Source organism: Sapajus apella, unplaced genomic scaffold (genome assembly GCF_009761245.1).
Source record: "Sapajus apella isolate SASKATOON/1434 unplaced genomic scaffold, GSC_monkey_1.0 scaffold55, whole genome shotgun sequence".
Lineage (NCBI taxonomy): Eukaryota > Metazoa > Chordata > Mammalia > Primates > Cebidae > Sapajus > Sapajus apella.
In genome coordinates, this window is record NW_022436995.1 from 12,611,047 (window position 1) to 12,635,781 (window position 24,735).

At 37.6% G+C, this 24,735-nt stretch overlaps 1 protein-coding gene across 9 annotated transcripts in view; it reads right to left on the bottom strand.

Moving 5' to 3' along the window:
- MYO9A (myosin IXA) overlaps nucleotides 1–24,735 on the bottom strand; it is a 274,327-nt gene that overhangs the window by 26,511 nt on the left and 223,081 nt on the right. For all 9 annotated transcript variants that reach the window (XM_032244686.1, XM_032244687.1, XM_032244689.1 and 6 more), the window contains 7 exons: nucleotides 16,513–16,624; nucleotides 13,464–13,525; nucleotides 5,733–5,925; nucleotides 3,800–3,928; nucleotides 2,936–3,041; nucleotides 1,716–1,847; nucleotides 542–665 (listed from right to left, as the gene is read on the bottom strand). In XM_032244686.1, coding sequence (XP_032100577.1) covers nucleotides 542–665; nucleotides 1,716–1,847; nucleotides 2,936–3,041; nucleotides 3,800–3,928; nucleotides 5,733–5,925; nucleotides 13,464–13,525; nucleotides 16,513–16,624 — 858 coding nt within the window. The remainder of the gene's footprint in view (nucleotides 1–541; nucleotides 666–1,715; nucleotides 1,848–2,935; nucleotides 3,042–3,799; nucleotides 3,929–5,732; nucleotides 5,926–13,463; nucleotides 13,526–16,512; nucleotides 16,625–24,735) is intronic.

Sequence of the window (24,735 nt, forward strand, 5' to 3'; positions counted from 1 at the left end):
AAAGTGGGCAAACTGAGGAAATAAATTACCAGTTTTACAAAGACTGTCTCAGAACATAACCACAAACTCGAAGAAATACATTTTGATTACAGTAGACTTATACATGGAATTCCATTTCCCTAAAAATCAAATGATTCCATTAAAATTCAGTTACAAATGATTCAGTTCTCTACATCCCAGGAGTCCTGGCAGGACCACCAAAAGTGACACGGTTAAAGGTGGGAACAGACGATGGAAGGAAGTAGAGAAAAAAGTGAGAAAAGGATTAAGTTTTCATAGAAAGAACATGAAAATAAAGCAGGGCAGATTATTAAGACACCAACATTTTATCCAAATATTTGATATGAAAAATTCTACACACTTAATCACATATATTCTGAAACGTAACCAAAGAGAGCTAGCAGATTAAGCATGAGTGGTGACTTTTTACTTGTTCCTTGTGAAAAAGATTCTGATAATAATCCTTGTATACACCACAAAGGCACATTTAAATTCCCAAATCAACTCCCATTTTTCCTTGATTCCACGTCTTGCATCTTACCATTGATCTACGAATCAGTGACAACCTGGTCTTTGCCTTATTCTCAGCAAATTCCAAGCTACTGATATCTTTGAGACGAGCTTTGTACTTATTCATTTGTTCCACAACGATGAGCTCCACACAGCTGAAAACAGGAGGAAAGAGAAAAAACTGTTAACAGCTGAAGTAAATAAACTATAACACTCACAGACTGTTTTGTGGTAGACAGTTGAAAGATGAAGGAAAAAATCAACATCCCTTACTTGATAAACTCAGAGACAAGGTTTAGAATGATGGTTCACAACTTTGGATGCATTTTAGAAACCATCTAAAGAGCAGTTACAGCTGGGCACAGTGGCTCACACCTGTAATCCCAGCACTTTGGGAGACCAAGGAGGGCAGATCACCTGAGGTCAGGAGTTCAAAACCAACAAGGCCAACACGACGAAACCTTCTCTCTACTAAAAATACAAAATTAGCTGGGTGTGGTGGCACACGCCTGTAATCCCAGCTACTTGGGAAGCTGAGGCAGGAGAATCGCTTGAATCTGGGAGGTGGAGGTTGCCGTAAGCCAAGGTCGTGCCATTGCACTCCAGCCAGAGCAACAACAGGAAAACTCCATCTCAAAAAAAGTAAAAAATAATAAAAAATAAAGAGCAGTTACGAATCCCAATCCCCAGGCTACACCCAGACCAATTAAATCAGACTCTCTGGGGATGGGATCCAAATATTGGTATTTTTTAAAAGTTCCTTTTGCTGTCAAGATTAAGGAGAGCAAAAGAAAACCACTTTAGAAGGAAAGCAGAGACCCAAGAAAGAAGACCAAGGTGAAATACAGCAATATACTGAAGTATTAAGACCAAAGGATTCAGAGCCCTAAGAACACAGTTAGACTAGATTACAGGAAGAGACTAAATGTCCACAATGCGGTAAAATAGAAATTTAAAATCCATTTAGAAACTATAAGCCATCCTAAAGAAAAGCTAGATTTAAAAATAAGACACTTTAAGACAAATGATGCTCAGTTGAATCTAGGAGTTTGCATCCTCAGCATAAGAAAACCCAGCAGTATCCAACAATCTTCTTAAAAACACCTGAATTTATGAACCCATTCACTATGTTTGATATCTAGATACAGTGACTACACAGTCAAAAGTCCCTGAGGTCTTGCAGAAGTTATGGTAACTGGCCTTACGTGGTAGTCTTACTGATGTCCTGTACGCTTTGTAGTGGGTCAGTGGTGTCAGGGCAGCGGAGAATGCAGGGTGCAAACACAATGGCCAAAGCATTGGCAGACATTCGATTAGTATCTTCCTGTAGAGCAATCCTAAGAAATAAAACAAAACAAAATCAAGTGACTAGGGGATAAAAAGGGAGCACCACAGGGAAATAGGGAGAAGAGATGAGCAGAAGAAGACAGTATGACATGAACTGCATAGTACTAGAAGGATATCCATGTAAGTTTAAGGGTGTGTAGACTTTTCCCAAGTTGTTCTTTTGTTCCTTTGTCTCTGAAAAATTTATTTTCACTTTGTTCTTTCCTTGAAGCACTCTAGGTCAGCCAATAGCTTCCCAAGGGAAATTTGTGACCTACCTGCTTAAGGCCAAGATCACGAGATGAACATGTCTAAAGAATGCAGAGTTGGCCAGGAACAGTGGCCCACACCTGTAATCCCAGCACTTTGTGAGGCTGAGGTGGGCAGATCGCTTGAGGTCAGGGGTTTGAGACAAGCCTGGCCAACATGGCAAAACCCTCTCTCTACTAATAATACAAAAATTAGCCAGGTGTAGTGGCGCATGCCTGTAATCCCAGCTAACAGGGAGGCTGAGGCATGAGAATCACTTGAACAAGTGAGGCAGTGGTTGTAGTGAGCCAAGATCACACCACTGCACTCCAGCCTGGGTGACAGAGTGAAACTGTGTGTCAATGATGATGATGATGATGATGATGATGACGATGCAGAGTAGAGGCTTTAACCAAAAATAAAGATGGCTTTCTTCTCAACTACTGCTGATATTTATGCACAGAGGAAGAGACTCTACTCCCAATACCTCTTTGGTCAATTAATTGCTGAGAATGATCTGAACCGCGCCCCCCATATGAATTCGGTCATTTCAAAAGATATACATCCTTTCTAGCTCAGCTGTTAGAAAACAGGCTAAGCTACACAGTGCCACCACGAGGCTGAAGCTGCTACATGGTTCAAACAAGGGCAGAAAAGCAACTGCCATGCATTCCAGCTCAGCTAAGGATTTCTGCTCCAAGGTATCCTAACCAACTTCTTGAGACACTGACTTTATAAACAGAAGAAAAATATAAATATTTGTCAGTTTTCCAAATGGAGAAATTCTTTATCTATTTAAAGTAATCCAAGAGAAACTATTAAAAATCATTCCCTTGCTCCTTAAAGTTACCTGACTAGATGAAAGATGAGGCGTTCCAATGTATTGAGATGAGTTCGGGAGAGCTGATCAATTACAGAGTATACACCACGGATTGTCTCCTTCCTCTCCTGAAGGCCTAAAAACATTAAGAGAAGAAACTAAGACTGAATATTCCCTCTTACATGCTGTCTTTTCCTCCCGGACACTATGAAGCAAAGGAAGCTGGCTATAGAGTTTTAGGAGTAGCTGTACCTGCAGAGCAGAAGGACAACCCACAGTAACTACTTAACTCCCTTTGCTTGAGTTCTATATTCATAAGCAGTCTCCTGAGTTTGAATCTATATTGTAGTAATCCTTAATAACAGCAAGGGGATAGAGATGTTCTAGTTTTTCAGTCATTGTGTAGCAGACTAATTTCCCATTAAAATCAACATAATTTGTGAATCCTCAGGGCCTAAATACCTCTAGGAAGCCCTTATAGCACTGAGAAATTAAACTCTGAAACCTGTTAAGCTTGGCATAAAACAGCCAGCTTTACATTTACTACTTGCTTAGATTCCTAATTTAAATGAACATAAGCCTAATCTTGAAACTCTTATTTTTAATATTTTAATCTGTTTTATAAACCCAGTCTTTAATTTCTTTGTAAGAAGCAACCAAGTGGCTCACTCAGAAAATTTTTAGGACACTGACATTTTAATGAGTCTCTAAGAAGTGAACATTTGAATAGGTAACAGTATACTGGCAGTTTTGTACTCACTGTCAAAAGCTTACCTTTGGATCTGTAAGAATTAAATCACTAACCACTAGAGGATGACTTGATAATTTATACTGAAGATAGCATTTCTTTTCCAACTATAGGCTTTCTCTCTAACCCAGGAAGCCTATGCTTACCCATAGCTCGAAGAAATTCCTCATAGAGTTCAAAGGTCATGAGAGGATTGGGCAAATCTCGAAGCCATTGTTTGAATACACTTGCAATGACGTGTATGTTATAGTCATCTAGATTTACACTCTCAGCATCTATTTAGAGACAAGAGTTAGATAACAAAGCCAAAACATGCAAAACGATTCAAATAATTCACTTTAGAAACCATCATCATTAAAGGAAGGCTTCATGTTTCTTAGTCAAACTGACTAACCTATTTTCCACAATCTAATTCCATGCTTTGGAACTGTGCTTCTAACTGTGGTGAAAGAATACTTCCTCTTTATTTGTTTTCCAAATCTGTTGTAGACTGAAATGTATAAAATAAAAGATCATGGCCAGGCATGGTAGCTCACACCTGTAATCCCAGCACTTTGGGAGGCTGAGATGGATGGATTACTTGAGGCCAGGATCCTTAGAAAGCAGCCTGGCCAACATGTTAAAACCTGTCTCTACTAAAAATATAAAAATTAGCTGGTTGTGGTGGCACATGCCTGTAATCCCAGCTACTTGGGGGGGCTGAGGCAGAATTGCTTGAACCCGGGAGACGGAGGATGCAGTAAGCCAAGGCCACACGATTGTACTACGGCCTGGGCAACAGAACAAGACGGTCTAAAAAATAAATAAATAAATCATATGTTTTGATGCTGAAGCATTGTTAAACTGCTCTAAATGTCTCTAAATGCTTGTTCCCAATTTCTGTACTTACCTTGTTACAGATTGTCCATAGACCACACTTTGAGTAGCAATGTTTTACATGACAAATGAAAAAAAGCATACAGGGCATTTTCGGAAAGTAAGGCTGATTTTAAGTCATTCTTAGAGATAAAAGGACAGTGATAACTGAGCTTAGAAAGTAAAGGAAACACCCTTATCCATTTCACTTATAAAGTCTCTAAGGTTATACAGATTAGATAACTGGGAAGATTCAGGACAAATGATTTTCACTTGTGCTGTTTCAAGGTATCAGAGACAAAATCAGCAACTGCCTGTAAACTAAAGTAGACCAAGTCTCTTGTAGACAGACCTCCTGCTTGAGTTTTACCAGTCATTGTCTCTTACTATTTTCATACTCAATTCATTTCTCATGATTTTTTCATAAGGAACAGCATTGTAGGTAGGTTCTTGGCCACACAAGGACACACTTTTTACTCTGCTTTTTTCAAAAAGATCTATTCCTTTCCAACAGTGTTAAAGTGTAGAAGTTGATGAAATCAAAGTCAATCCCCTGCATGAATCCTAGTACTAAAACTACAGCTCTACAAAGATATATGCTCAACTCACTAATTATCAGTTTGAGTAACTGCCATCAATGTAGGAAGGCAAAAAGATGATACACAGGAAAGAGTGCTCCTTGGAGTCAGAATAATAAAGAGAAAGGGGAAATAGCTTAGATTATGAATTCAGAAGATCTGGGGTTAAATCCAATTTGGTCACTTATTGGTGACGAGCCTTTAGGCAAGATCGTCTGTAAGCCTCAGTACCTTTTTCTGTAAATGGGGATAATAATATCCCTCATTCATTGGATTGTTGTGAACATTGTAAAAACATTAGTTAGCACAGCACACAGCATAATCATCAACAGCTCATTATTTAATTTCCCTGTACTTTAGTTTTCTTCTTGGTAAATCAGAGGTATCACAATTTTACCAAATTATTCCAAAATTTAAGTGAGATCTGTCCCAAGTGCAAATGATATGCTCAATATATGTCTGCTAAACTGACTACATAAAACCAAAGACTCTTTAGAAAGCCAAAAAATGATTTAAAAAAAAAAAGCATCACAGTCTAGAACGCATTCTTCTGGCCAAGGATCGACATGTAATGAAAACTTTAAGAGCATGAAATTACCTATTTAAATAAAAGTATTTCATTATGATTTAGAGGCCACTATCTTACCTGTATCTAGACCCTGTCGAAGCTCCTTGATTTTATTGGTTGAACCAGACTTTCGGTAAATACCTTCTGTATATAGTCCATGCATTTCAATGTAGTTTATGAGCTTTTCCACCACTAAAGGAACAGTTCGGTCTTCACTGGTCAAACGGGACAGTTCAACCCCAAATTGCCGAGATGATAGTTCTGGATCATACTAAATGAAAGGTAATTTTTAGTTTCCAAATGCATTCAAACATCTTGAAACATGTTTAACCAATTCTTTACCAAGAGCTACTTTTTATGTCCTCTGAATTTTTATGAGCATAGTTAGAAGAGTTGGGAGACAGAGAATTATGTTTAAGTATAAATAAGTGAGTGAGATATTAGTTTTAATCCTTTTCTACCAGAATCTCCAAAAAAAAAAAAAAAAAAAGAAGGCAATGGCAAAGGGTTACTTTCTCCTCCTGTGAAAAAAACATTTCAAAAGCAAAGGTAGGATTTGGGTGTGGGGAAAGGGGTTGGATTTTATATGCTAACAGTTTGACCACTTACCAGGTACCACTAGAACATCTACTGATTTGATAAGAATTAGAGTTGTCAGCAATTTCTTAAGCATAAGAATGCTTTAATGTTTATGTAAACTTTATGGAAGTTTAACTGAAAATGATTTCATAACTAAAGGCAGAGGTACACATAGATCAGCCCAAGACTACTGTTACAGCTCTTTTATATTGACTTGAATAGTGTATCTGATATCATACTTTATTTATTTTTGAGATAGTCTCGCTCTGTCACCCAGGCTGGAGTGCACTGGCATGATCTCAGCTTACTACAGCCTCTGCCTCCCACATTCAAGTGATTCTCGTGCCTCAGCCTCCCAAGTAGCCACCATGCCCGGCTGATTTTTGTACTTTTTGTAGAAACAGGGTTTCACCATGTTGGCCAGGCTGGTCTTGAACTCCTGACCTCAAGTGATCTGCCTACCTCAGCCTCCCAAAGTGCTGAAATTACAGGCATGAGCCACTGTATCCAGCTGATATCATACTTTATTAACCTATAGGTTAATTTGTATCTTATGTGACTAAAACAGAACAGCTTACCTTTAAGATTATTTGAACTAATTCATTGAAAAGAAAAATGGCAGGTATTATTTCTGAGACCAAAAACTGTAAATCTTTCTTTACTTCTCCTGCACTATTGCCCTTCCCTAACTGTATCTTCCATTTTCTCCTTTAACCTTCATCCAACCAGTTACCAAGTCAATCAGTCCATCCTCTCTACTTTTTCTAAGTGTCATCACCCCGGCTCAAAACTATATCACTAACTAATTAGACTATTTCAACAGTTTCTTGGCTAGTTTCCCCATATTAATTTTCCCCTTTTAATATATTCTATAGTATATATAATCTGCTTTATTATCTTCAAAACCTTCAGTGGCTAATGAGTATATAGCAAACTAAAGTGCAAACAATCTTGAATCTCATACTCAGGACCTTACTTGAACTGATTCTAATTTCTACTTTCCAGTCTTACATTCATACATTTGTCATTTATGTGCTAGGTACCAAGGAAACAAAATCAAGCCCCTTCTGCTTAAGACTAGTAGTGTTAGGCCAGGGGCGGTGGCTCACACCTGTATTCCCAACCCTTTGGAAAGCCGAGGTGGGTGGATCACCTAAGGTCAGGAGTTGGAGACCAGCCTGGCCAACAAGGTGAAACCCTATCCCTACTAAAAATACAAAAATTAGTTGGGTATGGTGGGTGCCTGCAATCCCAGCTACTCAGGAGGATGAAGCAGGAGAATCGCTTGAACCTGGGAGGCGGAGGTTGCAGTGAGCCAAGATCGTGCCACTGTACTACTCCAGCCTAGGTGAAAAAAAAAAAAAAAAATAAAAAAAAAAAAAAAAAAAAAAAAAAAAAAAAAAAAAAAAAGACTCTTAGTGTTAGTGTATGGAAATAAGTAAAATAATAAATAGATTTATTAAGTATTATGGAACTACAGAAGAGAGGTAGATCAGGAAAGACTAGGCTGGATAACAAACAACTAATGATCTTGAAAAGACCTGATGTTTAACCTTAGTGTTAGAAAGCAAGTAGTATGTAAGTAAAGAAAGCAAGATCTTTTAGGCACAGGAAATACAAAACTACAAAGTTGGGCAAAGCAAAGCACCTAAGGAAAGGAAGCCATCAGAAAATTTTAAATAAGGGAAGGCATAATCAGTTTATTAGTTTGTATCAGTATTATTTTGCATCATTCACGTATCTACATAATCTGCATTCCAGCACTTAAATCTTAGAGTATTAATTTTGTGTCTATTTTGACATATGCTAAATTATCTTAATATCAGACAATATCTCTGAAAAGTATTTCCAAGTCTGAGGCAGAATAGAAAGGGTACAATCTTGGAATATTTCAAGGATCCATATTAAAAGTTTTGCCTTGTCACTATGTGAACTTGGCTAGGTTATTTCACATTTGCAACAGAAATACCACCCTTCTAATTCAGAGGGTTGTTGTAAAGATTAAGTTGAACATACACAGCATGACAACCTGGTATATGTCAAATACTGACTAAGTTATTATAGAAATAGAATAAGGCTTGCTATAATGATTGAATTTTAGCTAAATGTTTTCCTAATGCTGGGACACAGATGTGCAAATACATAGCCTGTTTATTTAAATCCCTATGGCATTAGAAATGTTATGACTTGTGTAAGCAAAAAAACAGCTACTCGGGAGGCTGAGGGAGGAGAGTTGCTTGAACATAGAAGGCAGAGGTTGCAGTGAGCGAAGGTGGTGCCACTGCACTCCAGCCTGAAGACAGAGCAAGACTTCGTCTCAAAAACAAAACAAACAAACAAAAAAACACAAAACTTAATTCTGAGTTTTTTTCTAAAAATACACTTTTTATAGTTTTTTAGTTTTATACTTATTTTTCATTTACACTAACTTCAATGTGTATTTTAAATAAAATCTTTATTGAGCTATGACATACGTACATTGCAAATTACAGCTTAATGGATTTTCACAAAGACTCAAATTAAGAGACAGAATATTACCAACAGTTTAAAATTCCCCTAGGGAAGTCCCTTCCACCCACTATGCCCTTTACCCTTCGCAAATAACCAGTATCTGTACTTCTGTCACTAACATCTAGTTTTACCTGCTTCTGGATGTCATATAAATGGAAAAAGAGTATGTGCACCATGAGTTAGTTTCATCTATTTTTGAACTTTGTTTAAATGTACTCTTTTGTCTCTAGCTTTCAGTCAACATTATGTATGTTTTTTTTTAATCAATTGTTTAATCTCACTACTGTGCTTTATTCTACTATATAAAGACACTACATTTTATTTATTCATTCTACTGCTAATAGACACTTAGGTTTCTTCTAAGTTCGGGTATATTTCATATAATGTTCATATTGTCTTTTGGCACAAATATATATGTATATCTGTTGGGTATATATCTTGTAGGGGTATTGCTGAATCATGAGAAATGCTTATGCTTATGCTTAAAAGATTTGATAGATACTACCAAATAATTTAAAGAGTGTTTAGACCAACCTACACTCCTACCAGCAATGTACTGAAGTTTTAGTTGCTTTCCATTGTAATCATTCAAACGAGTATATGGTATATCTCACTGTGTTTTAATTTGCATGTGCTTGATGACTAGTGATGCTGGACACCTTTTCATGTTATTGGGTATTTAGATATCCATTTTTGGCCAGGCGCAGTGGCTTATGACTATAACCCCAGCACTTTGGGAGGCCTAGGAAGGCAGATCACTTGAGCCCAGGAGTTCAAGATCAGCCTGGGCAACCTGGTGAAACTCTGTTTCTACTAAGAACACAAACAAATTAGCTGGGCATGGGGGGGGCCACTGTAGTCTCAGCTACTGAGGAGGCTGAGATGGGAGGATCACTTGAGCCCAGGAAGTCAAGGCTGCAGTGAGCCAAGATTATACCACTACACTCTAGTCTGGACAACAGGCGTTAAGACCCTGTAAACAACAACAAAAAAAAAGAAAAAAAGGGAGGGAGGGAGGAAGGAAGAAAGGAAAAAGAAAAGAAAAGAAAAGAAACCCATTTTTTTGTTTGTTTCTTTTTTTGAGATGGCATCTTGCTCTGTCGCCCAGGCTGGAGTACAGTGGCACGATCTTGGGTCACTGCAACCTCTGCCTCCCAGGTTCAAGCAATTCTCCTGCCTCAGCCTCCAGAGTGGCTGGGACTAGAGGCGCACGCTGCGACGTGTGGCTCATTTTTTGTATTTTAATAGAGACAGGGTTTCACCACGTTTCCCAGGCTGGTCGCAAACTCCTGAGCTCAGGCAATCTAACCACCTCAGCCTCCCAAAGTGCTGGGATTACAGGTGTGAGCCACCGTGCCCAGCCGTCTCTCTTTTATTTTACACTAAAAGATAACAAGTCACTGTTTTCTTGGCTTCCATCACGTCTGTCCAGAAGTCAGCTGTCAATCTTTTCACTGCTCCTTTAGGTAACGCTTTTTTCCCTCTGAATGCTTTTAAGAATTTTCTTTTTCTTTTGTTTGGAACACTGTATATCTAGGTGTGGTTTTCTCTATATTTGTCCCACTTTAGGTTAAAGGGTTTTATGAACCTGTGACGTGCTGTGTTAGCCATTATTTCTTAAAAAACGTTGTTTCTGCCTTGTTCTCTCTACTTTCTTCCTGGACTCCAATTCTAATACATTTAAGAACCTTCATCCTTTCCCCTATGTCTCTCACAACTATTTCTGTATTTCTCCATTCTTTTTGCTCTTTATGCCTTGATATTTCTACCAACGTATCTTTCACTCTGTTGCTCAGGCTGAAGTACAATGGCATGCTCATGGTTCACTGCAGCCTTGACCTCTCAGGCTCAAGTGATCCTCAAGCCGAGGCCTCCCTAGTAGCTGAGACTACGGGCATGTGCTGCCATGCCCAACTAATTTTTGTATTTTTAGTAGAGATGGGTTCACCATGTTGTCCAAGCTGGTGTGAACTCCTGGGTTCAGGTGATCCACCCACCTCGGCCTCCCAAAGTGCTGGGATTATAGGCATAAGCCACCACACCTAGCCCAAACTTCTCTTCTGCTATGGCCATTAAACCTATATTTTCGGTTTATCATTTCAACTGAATTTTATAATTTTGGAATTTCCATTTTATTCTTTTAAAATATATATTTAAATATATACAGTTACCCCTTGGAGAATTATTTCAGGATGCCCTCCCTGCCCCCAACGGATACCAAAATTCCATGGATACTCAAGTCCTTTATGTAAAATGGTGCAGTATCAGCATATAACCTACACACTTCCTCTTGCATACTTCAAATCATCCCTAGATTACTTAGAATACCTAATATAATGCCTTAAATTACTTTATTCTGTGGATTCAATGTAGTATTTGGTACACAGAAAACTGAAGTTTTACTTTGTAGAACTGTGTGGAATGTTTTTTCCCAATTACTTTTTTTTTTGAGTTGGAGTCTTGCTCTGTTGCCCAGGCTGGAGTGCAGTGGCACAATGTTGGCTCATTGCAACCTCTGCCTCCCAGGTTCAAGTGATTCTCCCACCTCAGCCTCCCATGTAGCTGGGATTATAGATGCCCATGACCACACCCGGCTAATTTTTCTTATGTTTAGTAGAGACAGGGTTTCCCCATGTTGGCTAGGCTTGTCTTGAACTCCTGATCTCAGGTGATCTGTCCACCTCAGCCTCCCAAAAGTGCTGGGATTACAGGCATGAGCTACCGTGCCTAGCCCCCAATTACTTTTGATTTGTGGTTCTTTAACTTTACAGACATGGAACCAATGGATACAGCTGTATTTCAGTTCTTTGGCTAACTTCTCCATATTTTTATCTATTATTTAAACATGTTAATGAAAAATCCCTTAACATATGTATCTGGTAATTCACTAACTGGGTTATCTGTAAGTCTGTTGATACTGGCCATTGGTTTTTCTCTTAGTTTTATTTCTTTATGTCTGAGATTATATATAAAAAAGTTATAAAGGCTCTGAATGATGTTATCTTTCTAGAGAGGCTTCGCCCTTTTCTTTCTAATGGGTGGCTTATGAGAATAAGGAACAGATCACCTTAACACAATCAAGGAGTGGCTCAAAGTTAGTTTGTAGTTTTTGTTAAGCTCAGTTTATCAATAGTTTACCCCCATTCCTAGAGTGTACTTCTTCAGAGGTCTCACTGAGAGTCTAGGGTATTGCCTAGGGTCCCTCTCTTCAATGGTAAATTCTATAATTCTAAGTTTTCTCCCCTTAGCATTGAGAGACTGTAGAACTAAACTTTCATCTTCTTTTCTAATTAACTTCTTAGACTTTTGCCCTGTACAGTTTAAGAATTCAAAAAAGAAAATGCCTTGAGTGGAAAACCTCTCTGAGTTTCAGGTTGCCTTCTCAAGATGACTGGATCATGGTCCCTCAAGTCCTGTCAGCCCCAAATTTCAACTTTTATCTCTAAAGTCTTATAAGACTGCTAAATGCGCTACTGGCTCCTCTGACTCTTCAACGTGGCCCTCTGCCCAGAATATTGGTTTCTTGTTTTACAACAAAAATTGAAAAATTCCTACTAGAAGAAAAACATCTCACAGATGCAGATTCACTACTCTGTATTCTCTTCTCTCTAAAATCTAGTTTCTAAGGTCAGTTTGCCTGGGCAGCTCCCTGATGCTTGCCAACAACATTTTTTAGTGTTGATCTGACACAAGCTACTCCATCTTAGCTGGAAACAAATGGCTCACTCATATTCTTTGTATTTTAAGTCCTGAATCAAATTTCTCTCTGTACTTTGCCATGATTAGTCTATTGCAAATAACACGCACATACATTTATATTTCAGATTTGCATACTATCTTAACAACTGTCAGTATGTGATTAATGAATAAGAAAATGTTGTGATTATACATCGATAAAAGCCTGAATTTTTTTTAAAAAAATGTTTGCTTCCTTGAAACGTAAGATATCAAACAGTATGTGTACAGTATCTTTTAGATCTCTGTGTACCCAAGAAAAATATGTAAAAACACCAACCATGACGGTGAATTTTGCTGTTTATGTTTAAATCTGTTCATCTTTAATTGTAGCTTACTGCATTAAGGATATTTCCCACAAAGGTTTACAAGTGTTTAAGGAAGTATTAAACCTTGAAAGCAGTGTTCTTCAAATTGTGGCTTATGAAGTTAATTTAGTAGCTTACATATAGTAATGGTAAAATAATCTATGAAAATCAATTCAGTTTGTAACATGTATCACCAAACGTGTGAACTGGATCACGGCATAAAACATATTTCTTACTGTGATTTGTGGTCAAAACGTTTAAAAAATGGCCGGGCGCAGTGGCTCAAGCCTGTAATCCTAGCACTTTGGGAGGGTGAGGTGGGCGGATCATGAGGTCAAGAGATTGAGACCAACCTGGCCAACATGGTGAAACCCCGTCTCTACTAAAAATACAAAAAAATTAGCTGGGCGTGGTGGTGTGCATCTGTAGTCCCAGCTACCTCAGAGGCTGAGGCAGGGGAACTGCTTGAACCTGGGAGGCAGAGGTTACAGTGAGCTGAGATCGCGCCATTGCACTCCAGCCTGGCGCCTGAACGAGACTCTGTCACAAAAAAAAAAAAAAAAAAAAAAAAAATTTAAAAACCACCCACCTGTAAAACAATCAAAGAGGCCTTAATTTCTTTCCATAAGGCACAAAAGACCAACAGGTCTATTACTGATAGGTGGTAATTTCTTACCTTTTTAGAGCACTTGGTTGTGGTTTTCAGACAGCACTTCTTATGGCAAGCATACTTGCATACTGAAAAACAAGTGAAGAATGCAGCATTTTTAGAAGTTTGCATATCAATAATAAGAACTTGTCAATTTATTTTAGACCTACTTTTTTTCTTTAAATCTCAGACTGCTGTAGTATGACATCCATACTTTGTACATGGTATAATTAAAAATAACTTAAAACCCATCCTATTGGGTATAATGAAGTTGTAAACATGCTCAAAATTTCTAGCCATAGTCAATAAAAAAGCTTTTTGGTCTTTCAAAACTGTTCATCCTGCCCCTATGCCACACAGTACCACTCCCCACCAAATTTCGGCAGGATACTTATCTTTGTGGTTTGATTCACAAATTAGTGTTCATGTTCCATCACATATATGCTCTACAACATACTAAAATATCAGAAATGCCTATTAAAAATCATGCCTATAGATAAGGAAGGCAGTACTGTCAAAGATCCTTACTGAAATGAAAGCAAATTGGGTAGCACAATCAGATATAAGAAAGGTCTTATTTATCATCTCTAAAGGTTAGGAACAGAGGTCTGAAGAACCAGAACATGAAGAGTATCAGTTGTGATTGGGAAGATGGGATAAAGAAAAGGTTCAGAGCTAAAATAATTTGTTGGAGTAGTAATAACCCAGGGTGGCTGGGCAGTTGGTGAAGAGGAAGAGGCAAATTAAGAGGAGGATACTGAGAATACAGTATCCTTATTTCCTTTTCTTATACCAGCTCTGGCTTCTGTGTACCAATACCTGCATATCCTTTCTTGAGCCTGTAAAATATAACTTGTGGGCTTTTCATGGCCAAGGTCGAGTAAGGGAGGCCATGTCACTATACTGGTGAAATCATCAGGGTAATAACAAAGAAAGTTAGTTAATTCTATTAAAAAATCAAATCAGGCTGGGCCAGGCGCAGTGGCTTATGCCTGTAATCCCAGCACTTTGGGAGGCTGAGGTGGGGAGGGATCACTTGAGATCAGGAGTTCAAGACCAGCCTAACCAACATGGTGAAACCCTATCTCTACTAAAAATACAAAAACTAGCCAGGCGTGGTGGCAGGCCCCTGTAATCCCAGTCTCAGGAGGCTGAGGCACAAGAATCACTTGAACCCAGGAGGCAGAGGCTGCAGTGAGCCGAGACCACACCACTGCACTCCAGCCTGGGTGACAGAGTGAGACTCTGTCTCAAAAAATAAAAATAAAAAAATTCAAAAAATCAAATCAAACCAGCCCACCATAGTCATAAAAAGCAAATTATTCAAATTTTAACTTTAAGTTACAGAAGAAACTAAACCTACAGGAATCATACTTACACTAAACAGTCAAATACATTTCAAACTACTCCCTATTTTCAGACTCATTATAATTTTTAGACTACAGATAATAAAGGAAAAGGAAAACTGCCGTTGAACCATGAAGTAAGTGAATATATACTAATACTGGCAATTTTGCTATGGCAAACTTGTTGTCATACTGGATCCAGTCCTTTCTTAGTATTTGCTTCATTCAATTTTAGCCCACTAGTAGAAGCAAAGCTTCAGAAAACTAATAATAGCACCAGAGTAGATGTATAAAATAAGATGAGGGATGGCTAAAGGTCCACTGTGAGCCAGAACCAAGTTGATCTACAAAGACTCTCTACTCACATTATAGGATTTATATTACTCTGTTAAAAGGATTACAGTAGAAAAAGTACCTTTTGGGCTATAATCTAAGAATTCATTCATTTATCTATCCATCCATCCATCCATCCATCCATCCAACCGTCCATCCATCCATCCATCCATCCATCTATAGGTCTATTTAACCAACAAATATTTATTAAAACTTACTCTGTGCCATAAGTGTTTTAGGCACTGATGGCATTTAAAAAAAAAAAAAAAAAAAAAAAAAAAGACAGGACAGGTGCAGTGGCTCACACCTGTAATCCCAGCACTTTGGGAGGCCAAGGTGGGCGGATCACTAGGTCAGGAGTTGGAGACCATTCTGGCTGACAAGTGAAACCCCATCTCTACTAAAAACATAAAAAATCAGCTGGGCATGGTGGTGCCCGCCTGTAGTCCCCGCTACTCGAGAGGCTGAGGTGGGAGAATCACTTGAACCTGGGAGGCAGAGGTTGCAGTGAGCTGAGATCGGACCACTGCACTTCAGCCTGGGAGACAAGACAGAAATTCCATCTCAAAAAAAAAAAAAAAGAATGAAAGAAAAATAAACTTCCTGACAATAGAGCATATATTTTAGAGGCATAGACTGAAAATAAAACAAATACTTAATTTTGGGTGGTAATAAGTTCTTTAAAGACTATTAAGTCTCAGTAAAAGAATAAAGAATTTGGGGTGGGGGGCGCTGGATGCAGTAGCTCATGCTTATAATCCCAGCACTTTGGGAGGCCAAGGTGGGCAGATCACCTGAGGTCAGGAGTTCAAGACCAGCCTGGCCAACATGGCAAAACCCTGTCTCTACTAAAAATACAAAAATTAGCCAGGCATGGTGGCGAGAGCCTGTAATCCTAGCTACTCAGGAGGCTGAGGTGGGAGAATCACTTGAACTCGGGAAGCGGAGGTTGCAGTGAGATGATATCACACCACTGCACTCCAGCCTAGGCGACAGAGCAAGACTCCATCTCAAAAAAACAAACACACACACACACACAAAAAGAGAACAGAGAATTTGGGGACAAGGTGGCATTTAAACTGGAGGTAGAAAACAGCTCTCTGAGAAGGTGAGATGTGAGTGTAGGCATGAAGTAACTGAAATGTGAGGTCACACTAAAATCTGGGACAAGATCATTTTAGACAGAGTGAATTACATGTACCAGGCTCTCAGTGACCAAATAACATCAAAGTATCTGGTTGAGATACAAACAATAGGTGAAGAGAGTATAGCAAGAGATGAGGCTAAAAATTTAGGTCATGTAAATAACTCTTTTATGTTAAAGGAGATAAAAGAAAACTCAAGGAAATAGAAATGTCAGTAGTTAAAAATATTCCTCAAAGAGCTCTCATACTTACATTTGCAAACAGAGGCTCGGTCCATTATCCATATCAAAGAAGAACAGTATTCACAGTATGTAGGGATGCTATACTGGGTGGCCTTAAAGATGTGACCATTGTGTTCTTCAACCTGAATGAAAAAATTCAGCTATTTATATTAAAGCCAACACAGTAAACGCTGCCCTAACATGGTGAGCCACTGGGGAATCCTTCAATCCCTTGCTAAGTCTTCATGAGGCACTAATTCCAGGGGGACAATTATGATCTGTTGAGAAATAACGTAAAAATAAAATATATTTTTCCTGCTTTCCAAAAGCTAACAATCTAGATAAACATGACCAAATTATATGAAAATCAGAAAGCAATGCAACAGACGTATAACAGGTGTCTTATATGACTCTAATGTTACATTAAAAGCAGCAGTTGTCAAAGTATGCTTTTTTTTTTTTTTTTTTTTCTTGAGACATAGTCTTAATCTGTTGCCTAGGCTGGAGTGCAGTGGCGCGGTATCATCTCACTGCAGCCTCCGCCTCCCAGGTTCAGCTGCTTCTCCTGCTTTTGCCTCCCAAATAGTGGGGTTACAGGCTCCTGCCACTGTGCCTGAATAATTTATATATATATATTTTTTAATTAGAGATGGGGTTTTACTATGTTGGCTGGGCTGATCTTGAACTCCTGATCTCAAGTTATCAGCCTGCCTCCAACTCCCAAAGTCCTGAGATTATAGGCATGAACCACTGTACCTGGCTAAAATATATGTTTTTTGTAATCTCAGGCAACTTTTACAGTTGAAAATTACTGATGACCTCAGAGAACTTTTGTTTACATGAATTATACTTGTTGATATTACTATGCTAACAAGTAAAACCGAAAAAAATTTAAAGTATATATTCATTAATTTATTTAAAATTGACAATAAACATATTATACATGAACATAACATTTTAATTAAAAACTATATCTTTAAAGCAAAAAAAAATTAGTAGCTAAGGGGTATTGTTTTCCATTTTTGTAAATTTCTTTAATGTCTGGATTAATAAAAGACACCTGGATTCTCACATCTACTTCTGTACTCAATCTGTTCTAACATGTAGTTTAGTTTGAAATATATTAAGAAAATCTATCTTAATATAGATATAAAAGTGGAAAATGAAGGAATATAGAATTACTAATAGATTTTTTTCTCCTCAAATTAAGACAATCAAATAGTTGGAATGACTCATGACTATTTAGATCAACTAATGAAACAGTATAAAAAAAGATCCAAGCATAATGGGAAATTTAGACTGTAAAAAGGGTGACATCTCAAAGTTAGTAAGTAAAAATGGACTTTAAAATAAATGATGTTGGTAACCACTGATAAGAGGCAAAATTAGATTTATAACTCACACTGCACACCAGGACGAATCCATAAAGATTGGAATTTAAATGTAAAAAATGTGAACACTAAATTATTAGAAGAAAACACTGAGAATTCCTGTATAACCCTGAAGTGGGGAAAGTCAAACTATGACTCAAAATTCAGAAGCTATGAAAAAAATATATATTTATAAGTTTAATTTCATAAAAGTCTGACACATGACAAAAAACATAATAAGCCAAGTGAAAAGACAACCGACAAACAGGGAAAACATATTTTCAAATTATATCAAAGACAAAGGGTAATCTCTCTAATATACAGAGTTGCTACTAATTGAGAAGGAAAAGATCAAAGCCAAAAGCAAAATGGATAATGAACAAAAACATAAAAAAAGCAAATGGTACTTAAGCATAAGAAAATACATTCAATCTCACTGAAAGTATGAGAAAAGCAAATTAAAACTGTGTAGAGATACAAACTACAAAATGAGACTACCTCTATTACAGGGAAATAAAGCAATATTTATCAAAATAACAAATGCATTCACCCTATGACCCAATAATTTCAATTCTAGGAATCCATCACACACACATATATATACAGTTCATTGTGTCACTGTTTGTAATTGTAGAAGACTAGAAGAGACCTAACAGTCCAGTAAGGAATGTTAGCCAGTTGTGAAATAGATTTCTGTGTATAGCTACTGTATTAGTTTTCTATTGCTGCTGCCACAAATTACCATAAATTCAGTGGCTTAAAACAACAGTTATCATTTATTATCTCACAGTTCACTGAGCTAGAAATCTGACACTTCTCAGAGTCAGAGACTTGTAGTCTCACCAGGTGAAAATCAGATATCGACAGGGGTGTGTGCCCTTCTGGATGCTCTGTGGAACAATCTGCTTTCAATCTCATTCAGGTTGTTGGTAGAATTCAGTTCCACGTGGTTGCTGGACTGAGGTCCTATTTCCTTGCTGACTATTCGCTGCTAGTTATTCTCAGGCTCTAGAGACTACTCACATTTCCTTGCTCAAAACCCTCCTTTCTCCATCTTCAGGGACAGCAAAACAGGGCTGAGTCCTTCTCACGCTTCGTATTTCTCTGACTACTTCTACCTATGTCTCCTGCATCGTCTTCTACCTCATCTCTCTGATTGACTCTTCTGCCTTCCTCTTATACTGGGCTCATCTGCATAATCCAAAATAAACTGTTATGTTAAAGTGAGTTGATTAGCAATCTTAATTCCGTCTGCGGAATTCCCTTCACGGCAGTACCCAGATTATGTGTGAATGAATAGCCAGGTTAGAAGAACCTTGGAGGGAACATCTTTAGAATTCTGCCAAAAATGCATAACCTAAATCAAATCACGAAGAAATATAAGACAAACTCAAATGGAAAAACATGCTATAAAATAACTGACTTATGTTCTTCAACAATGCTAATGTCATGAAAACTAAAAAGGCTAAGGAACTGTTCTTGATTAAAAGAGATTTAAAAGGCATAACAATTAAGTGTAACAAATTTCTTGTTAGAAAGGAACAATACTGGGACAAATGGTGAAATCTAAATACAACTGGGTTAAGGCATACAGGTTTCTTTGTAATTCTCTTGCAACTTTTCTATAATGTTGCAATTATGTCAAACAAAAAGAAGGGGACGGGAGGGAAAGGAAGGAAGGGAAATAACAAAATGAAACAAAAAGAACTGATCCAGGACAGTCAGACAATTACTGCTGCTAGGACAAGATGGTAGAGAGTAGTGAAAAATAAGGCTGGGCAGTAGCACAGAAGGGACCATGAAACCCTTCCAAATCACTTAGCATTTACTCATTAAATTAAACATTTATAGACACTTACTATATGTCAGGAACTGGCATGAGCACTTGGTTGTAGAAAAGAACGCTAACTGTCTAGTAATACCAATTCTCTCTTCTTTAAATACAGATTTCCCAAGGTCTGTCTGGGAATGTGATAATCTATCTAAAATTACTTCCCAGCTTCTTTTGCATCTATGAATAGCCACATAAGTAGCTCTGAATAATGAAATGTGAACATGAGTGACACTTCCAAGTCATGCCTAATGTTATGGGCTCTCTTGTACTTTTTTCTGTCCTGCTGGCTAAGATGGGAATCAAGAAATTGAGACCTCAAGCACTGATTTTGAAAGTATATATAAGATGCTTCAGGTGATGGAGGAAAAAGAAATAAAGAAAAAAAAAAAGAAAGTATATATTAGAGATAGTGGGTGGTAAAAATTCCAAAGCACAGTGGAAGCACAAAGAAAGGAGTAACTAAATGGTTCTATAGAAAAAAAGATGTCACAGAGGAGGGTATCAGAGATGAATATATAGAACTGAGCAAAGACATTAAAAAAAAAGAATATGTTTAGGAAATAGTAATTATTTCTAGTTAAGCTGGAAAATATGCAACAATAGCCTATAAGATGTTTTAGAGTCATGTGTATATAAGGGTATACCTGTATATATGTATTTGATAAAATAAAAAGTAATTTAAGAGATTTGGTACTGGCGTAAGAATAAACATATCAATGAATAAAAAGAGAAACTAAAAAATTAAATCCAAATACATTAAGATATGAGTATACAATTGCCTCTCAGTAGCTGTGAGGGATTAGTTCCAGCTACTCCCTGCAGACACCAAACTCCAGATGCTCAAGTCCCTTATATAAAACAGCATAGTATTTGCATATTATTTAGGCATTTCTGCATATCCTTCCATATACTATACTGTATATCTAGATTACTTATAATACCCAATACAATGCGTATACATCACTTCATTTGCGTGGATTCACTCAATGCACAACAAATTCAAGTTCGTTTTTTGGAACTTTGTGGAATTTCTTTTTCTGAATATTTTGAATTCATAGTTGGTTGAACCCATGGATGTGCTGGGCCAACTGTACTATAAAAATGGTATTCACCATTTGACTCAGCAATCCCATTACTGGGCATATGCCCAAAGGATTATAAATCGTTCTATTATAAAGACACATGCACACGTATGTTCATTGCAGCACTGTTTACAATAGCAAAGACTTGGAACCAACCCAAATGTCCATCAATGATAGACTGGATAAAGAAAATGTGGCACATATACACCATGGAATACTATGCAGCCATAAAAAAGGATGAGTTCATATCCTTTGCAGGGACATGGATGAAGCTGGAAACCATCATTCTCAGCAAACTGACACAAGAACAGAAAACCAAACACTACATGTTCTCACTCATAAGTGAATGTTAAACAATGAGAACACATGGACACAGGGAGGGGAACATCACACACCAGGGCCTGCTGGACCTGTTGGGCTACTATCCCACCTACATTAGGGGAGGTATAGCAGGGGGTGGGGGGATTGGGGAGAGATAACATTAGGAGAAATACCTAATGTAGGTGACAGGGGGATGGATGCAGCAAACCACCATGGCATGTGTATGCCTATGTAACAATCCTGCACGATCTGCACATGTACCCCCAGTGAAAAAGAAATATTATCATTCAACAGCAGGCAGGCAACTGATATACTATTAAAGAAAAAGAGCGTGATCCCTAGCACACTCTTGATGCCTTGGTCCCTAACTTGATCTTGAGACTAAAATAAGTTCAAGAATAATTAAATATTTTTGTAAGAAAAAAATGAAATAATAAATGTACTAGGCCAGGTGTGGTGGCTCATGCCTCCAATCCCAGCACTTTGGGAGGCTGGGGCAGGGGAATCACTTGAGCCCAGGAGTCTGAGACCAGACTGGGCAACACGGTGAGACCCCCATCTCTACAAAAACTGAAAAAACATTTAGCTAGGCATGATGGGTATGTGTGTGGTTCCAGCCACTCAGGAGGCTAAAATGAGAGGACTGCTTGGCCCAAGAGGTTGAGGCTGGAGTTAACTGTCATCATGCCGCTGCACTTAAGGCTGGGTAACAGAGTAAGGCCTAGTTGAAAGAAAGAAAGGAAGGAAAGGAAGAAAAGGAAGGAAAGAAAGGAGAGAGAGAAGAAAGGAAGGAAGGGAGGGAGAGAGGGAAGGAAAGGGAGAGGAGAGAGGGGGAGGGAGAGAGAGGGAGAGAGAGAGAGAGAGAGAGAGAGAGAGAGAGAGAGAGAGAGAGAGGGGGGGGGGGGGGGAGAATCAAAAAAGGAAGACATGGAAAAAAGTTAAAAAAAAAGTAATAATTATGTAAATAACTTATCTAAGAAAGACAAAAACCCTAGTAGTATAAAGAAAAAGAATCTAAAGGAATTAAAAATTGTGTTAATAAATCTACTATAAACAATGTAACAACATAATTCCACTCAGAATATCCTGAAAACATCCATCCTAGTTTCATAATGTGGCCTTGCTCTATGGTATCTCAAATATTCCCAGATAACAACATCTTATCTCACAGTTATAAATTATAAATTACACAAACACTATTTTCCTCTACTAAACTCTAATATTAAAGTTGTTTTCATTTAAAATTTTCATTAAAATTTTAAAAATTACTTTATTCCATAGGTAGGAGAGGTCTTGAAATGTTCCCAACACACAAAAATGATACATACTCAAGGTGATAAATTCCCCAAATATCCTGACTTGATCATTACACATTCTCTGCATGTAACAAATACTCACTTGTACCCCTAAAATATGTAAAATATATGTCAATTTAAAAATTACTTTATTCTGAATGGATATAATATAAACCCCTGATCAAAAGGTACACAAAGCAAAATAAGTCTTTTTCCTATCTCTGTACCCTAGCTGTCTCTGTCTAGCTCCTCTTTCCAGAAATAATCACTATCAGTATACTCTCAGATATTTTATATGTGTGTATATGTCTGTGTATGAGTACAGATATAAAAATATATTTAAAATTTTAAAAAATATATACAAATAGTAACTTTCTACACAGTATTTAGCCCGTGTACTTTTTTTTTTCTTTTTTTGAGACAACCTTTTTTTTTTTCTCACTCAGTAAAAGTAACTTTAATTTTCTTATCTGAACTGTTATATACAAAGATGATCACTTTCAGAGTAAAATTAAGAATGGCCAGAATAATTTTACAAAACTTTCCAAGAAACAACAAGTTTATAGAATATGCCTAAAATATAAGAATATTCAAGTCAAGAAATATTAAGCTAGTGCTCTGAATACCAGACTATGGAATGGGAGCAGGGGGGAACTGCAGGGCAGAAGCTGCCTTTTGAGATCTTTCTCGCCTTAGTCTCGCTCCGTCGCCCAGGCTGGAGTGCAGAGACACGATCTTGGCTCACTGCAACCTCCACCTCCCGGTTCAAGCTGCCTCAGCCTCCCAAATAGTCTGGATTACATGCACCCTCCACCACACCCAGCTAATTTTTTTGTATTTTTATTAGAAATGGGGTTTCACAATGTTGGCCAGGCTGGTCTCGAATTCCTGGGCTTCAGGCGATCTGCCCACCTAAGCTTCCCAAAGTGCTGGGATTACAAGTGTGAGCCACTGTGCCTGGTCAGCACTTGTACTTTTTACTTAACAAAACATACTGGTGAATGTCCTTTTTTCCTTTAATGCTAAGCAATATCTTATTATATAGATATATCTAATTTATTTAATCATTTCCCTATCTATTTACGTTGTTTTCAGTCTTCTGCTATTACAAACTCTTTTTCAATAAAGAATCTCATACATGTCAGCATGTCAGTGTGAAAAAGTGTGATTGATATGCCTTCTGAACAAATTCTTAGATACCATATTGCTGGATCAGTTTTTATTTTGTTTTCTTTAACATTTTTAAGGTTTTTAATAAGTCACTGCTAAAGTACATTGTCCAAGGTTATGCAGATTACACCTCCATTTGTAGTGTTGAAAAATTTGTCTTATGTTTCCAAACTCTAGGTTATTAATTTACTTTGAGCTTTGTTCATTGATGGAAAAAGTAGAAAATGACTGTTGCTTCATTTTAATTTGACTGCTAACAAGATAAACATTTATTTGTGTATTTCTAGACATTTCTTTCTATGAATTGCACTTGTTACAGTCCCTGAATTATAATAAAATAGATGTTGAATAAATTTATTCAACAACTATTCTTTCTGTTCTTTCCCTTGTTGACATGAATAACTACTCTTTTAAGGCTTAAAGTGTATAAAGTGCCTAAACACACCTGTTAGTAATAGGTTCTCTGCCTTCCCTACCTTTTCCTTTGTATACAATCTCATTTAATTTCACAAAAAATGTCAGTGGTGGGTGGCATTATTCCTGCTTTATAGATGAGGACATTGAGACTCAGAGCTTCAGTTGTCCAATGTTTCTCAATGAGAAAATCCTCTTGGAGAACCGGAGCTAACCAGGCTAAGGAGTCAGGTATACTACTTTCAAGATTCTGTACTTGTGAAAAGGCAGATACTTTGCAATAGGCAGATAATCTATAAACGGTCAGATCACACTTTTAACACAAACAGTGGAAAAGCTACAAGTAAGGATCTAAAAGATTTCAGAATTTTGTTTACAAGCAGGAGGGGATGATTTATAATCCTGAATGTTAGTAAGGTAGACGATAAATATTCTACAACTAGAATGTGCAATTGGCAAGGTTGAATCCAGGTTTTGTCGGCCCTAAAGTTTAAAGTTTCCAGGAGAAAGTAAACAAGATAGGAGGAGGGGAAGTGGGAAGTGACAGGAGGGGAAGTGGGAAGTGACCGGAGCAAATGTAGCTGAAACAGAAGGAATTGGGAGAGAGTAGGAGGAAATGAAGCTTAGAGAGGCAGTCACGGTAAAGATCATGTCAAGCCTTGTAGGCATGATAAGAACTTTGGGTTTCATTCTGAGAAACACTGGAAATCACTAAACAGCTCTGAGTAAAGGATATGATTTTTATTTTTAAAAAAGTACCTATGGCTA